Source organism: Chrysochloris asiatica, unplaced genomic scaffold (genome assembly GCF_000296735.1).
Source record: "Chrysochloris asiatica unplaced genomic scaffold, ChrAsi1.0 scaffold00529, whole genome shotgun sequence".
Classification (NCBI taxonomy): Eukaryota; Metazoa; Chordata; class Mammalia; order Afrosoricida; family Chrysochloridae; genus Chrysochloris; species Chrysochloris asiatica.
Window position 1 is genome coordinate 125211 of NW_006409047.1, and position 2025 is coordinate 127235.

A 2025-nucleotide genomic window follows, 5' to 3' on the forward strand; every position below is an offset into this window, starting at 1 on the left:
AGACTTCACACTGGGCTACTAACCACAAGCTAAGCAGTTCAAATGAACCTCAGAAGAAACTCTCTACTCCCACAGGATTTACAGCCTCAGAAGCCCTATGCAAGGTTTATATGAGTTGGAACTGACTTGAAGGCTCATAACCACTATCACCACCATGGTACAAGATGAAGATTCTAAGTACATAAAAATGTGGTTGTTAAGTGTCTATGAGAAGCAGCTCAAGGGTTTAAACCACCAGGTTTGCAGTTAGTAGTCCAGTGTTTATCATACAGTGCTACACAAGGACTTGTGCATTTTACCAGGATATCTCAGTCCTAGAGGGGAAAATACAGATGATTATATAGCTATAATGACATTTGATTCTGTAAATTGACATATCCTAGAATATTCCTGGTATCGCATTAAATATATGACAAAGGAAGCAGTGTTTAGATATGGAAATGCAATACTGGAGCCTATGAGAGCTACAAAAAAATTTCATATTCAAACAGGCAAGATTTCTTTTGCAGACATAAAACGTTGCCATCTTTTTCAACCCACATATCAAAAAATATGGCATACATGTTGAGATTAGGCTGTTTTACTGAGGACCCTCCTTAGAGCTTTCTTTATGTCCCTGTTCCTCAAGCTGTAAATGAAGGGGTTCAACATGGGGGTGACCACAGTGTACATCACTGAGGTCACCGCACCCTTCCTAGCAGAAGACGAGACAACTGAACTGAGATACGCTCCAATACCTGTTCCATAAAATAAGCAAACAACTGACAGATGAGAACCACAAGTGGAAAAGGCTTTATACCTCCCACCTGAAGATGAGACTCTCAGAATGGAGGAAATGATTCGAGTATAAGAGAAAAGGATCCCTGAGACTGGAAGACAACCAAAGATAGCACCAACAAAATACACCAGTATGGTATTGGTTGAAGTGTCAGAACAGGCAAGGTTGAGGAGTTGTGGAGGGTCACAGAAGAAACTAGGGACTTCCACATCTGTGCAGAAGGTAAGCTGTGACACCATTGAAATATGCAGCTGGGAGACCAAAAGGCTGATAAGAAAAGATACCAAAACTAAAAAGCCACAGAGTCGAGGGTTCATAATAACTGTGTAGTGAAGCGGGTGACAGATGGCCACAAGCCGGTCATAAGCCATCACAGTAAGGAACAGACTGTCCAGACTTGCAAAGAGATAGAAAAAGGACACCTGTGTCAGACATCCCACATAGGCTATGGATTTGCTCTTTGTCTGTATGTTCACCAGCATCTTTGGGACTGTGGTGGAGATGAAACCAATGTCAGCCAAGGACAGGTTGGTGAGAAAGAAATACATGGGTGTGTGGAGGCGGGAGTCAGAGCTGACAGCTAAGATGATACTCAGATTCCCAGCCACAGCGATCAGGTATATGGACAGGAACAGACCAAAGAGGAGAGGCTGCAGTTCTGGATCCTCAGAAAGTCCCAGAAGGAGGAATTCTGAGAAGCTGGTTAGATTCTTGGGTCCCATGTACCCAAGACAGTTTCTGGAAACAGAAAAGAGGATTGTTAAAAGAAAATAAAAGTGAATAGGAACAGAACACCGTATCTGTATTTTCTTTTCAATAAATTCAGAAGTAAAGCATACAAATTTGCGAATATTCACCCAGTGCAACATTTATTGGCTAGAGCAAACTCAGAACTCAAAACACTTTCCTCATTGTTTTCTGTGGTATTCTCCTGTTTTTTGTGTACACTCACTTTAGAGACAATGATAGAAGTATAAGATGAAAAAGTCCATAGAAGAGGACTGCTGGTGCTGTAAGTAGGCATTGTGCTGCTAACTGCAAGATCCACAGTTCAAACTCACTGTCTGCAATACAGGACAAAGATAAGGCTGTCTGCTCCTGTAAAGATTTACAATTTTCTGAATCTTATATATAGGATTCCTATGAGTCTGAATCAACTCATTGTCAGTGGGGCTATGAGGGAAAACTATGCAGTAAGAAATATCCATTTCTATTTTGGGGAAAAAAAGTCATTTTAATAAAGAACA

At 41.0% G+C, this 2025-nt stretch overlaps 1 protein-coding gene across 1 annotated transcript; it reads right to left on the reverse strand.

Moving 5' to 3' along the window:
* Window positions 1-570: 570 nt before the first annotated feature.
* Window positions 571-1500, reverse strand: LOC102830972 (olfactory receptor 7E24-like). Its single transcript, XM_006877550.1, has one exon. The coding sequence runs from the start codon at window positions 1498-1500 to the stop codon at window positions 571-573; it is 930 nt and encodes a 309-aa protein (XP_006877612.1).
* Window positions 1501-2025: the final 525 nt, after the last annotated feature.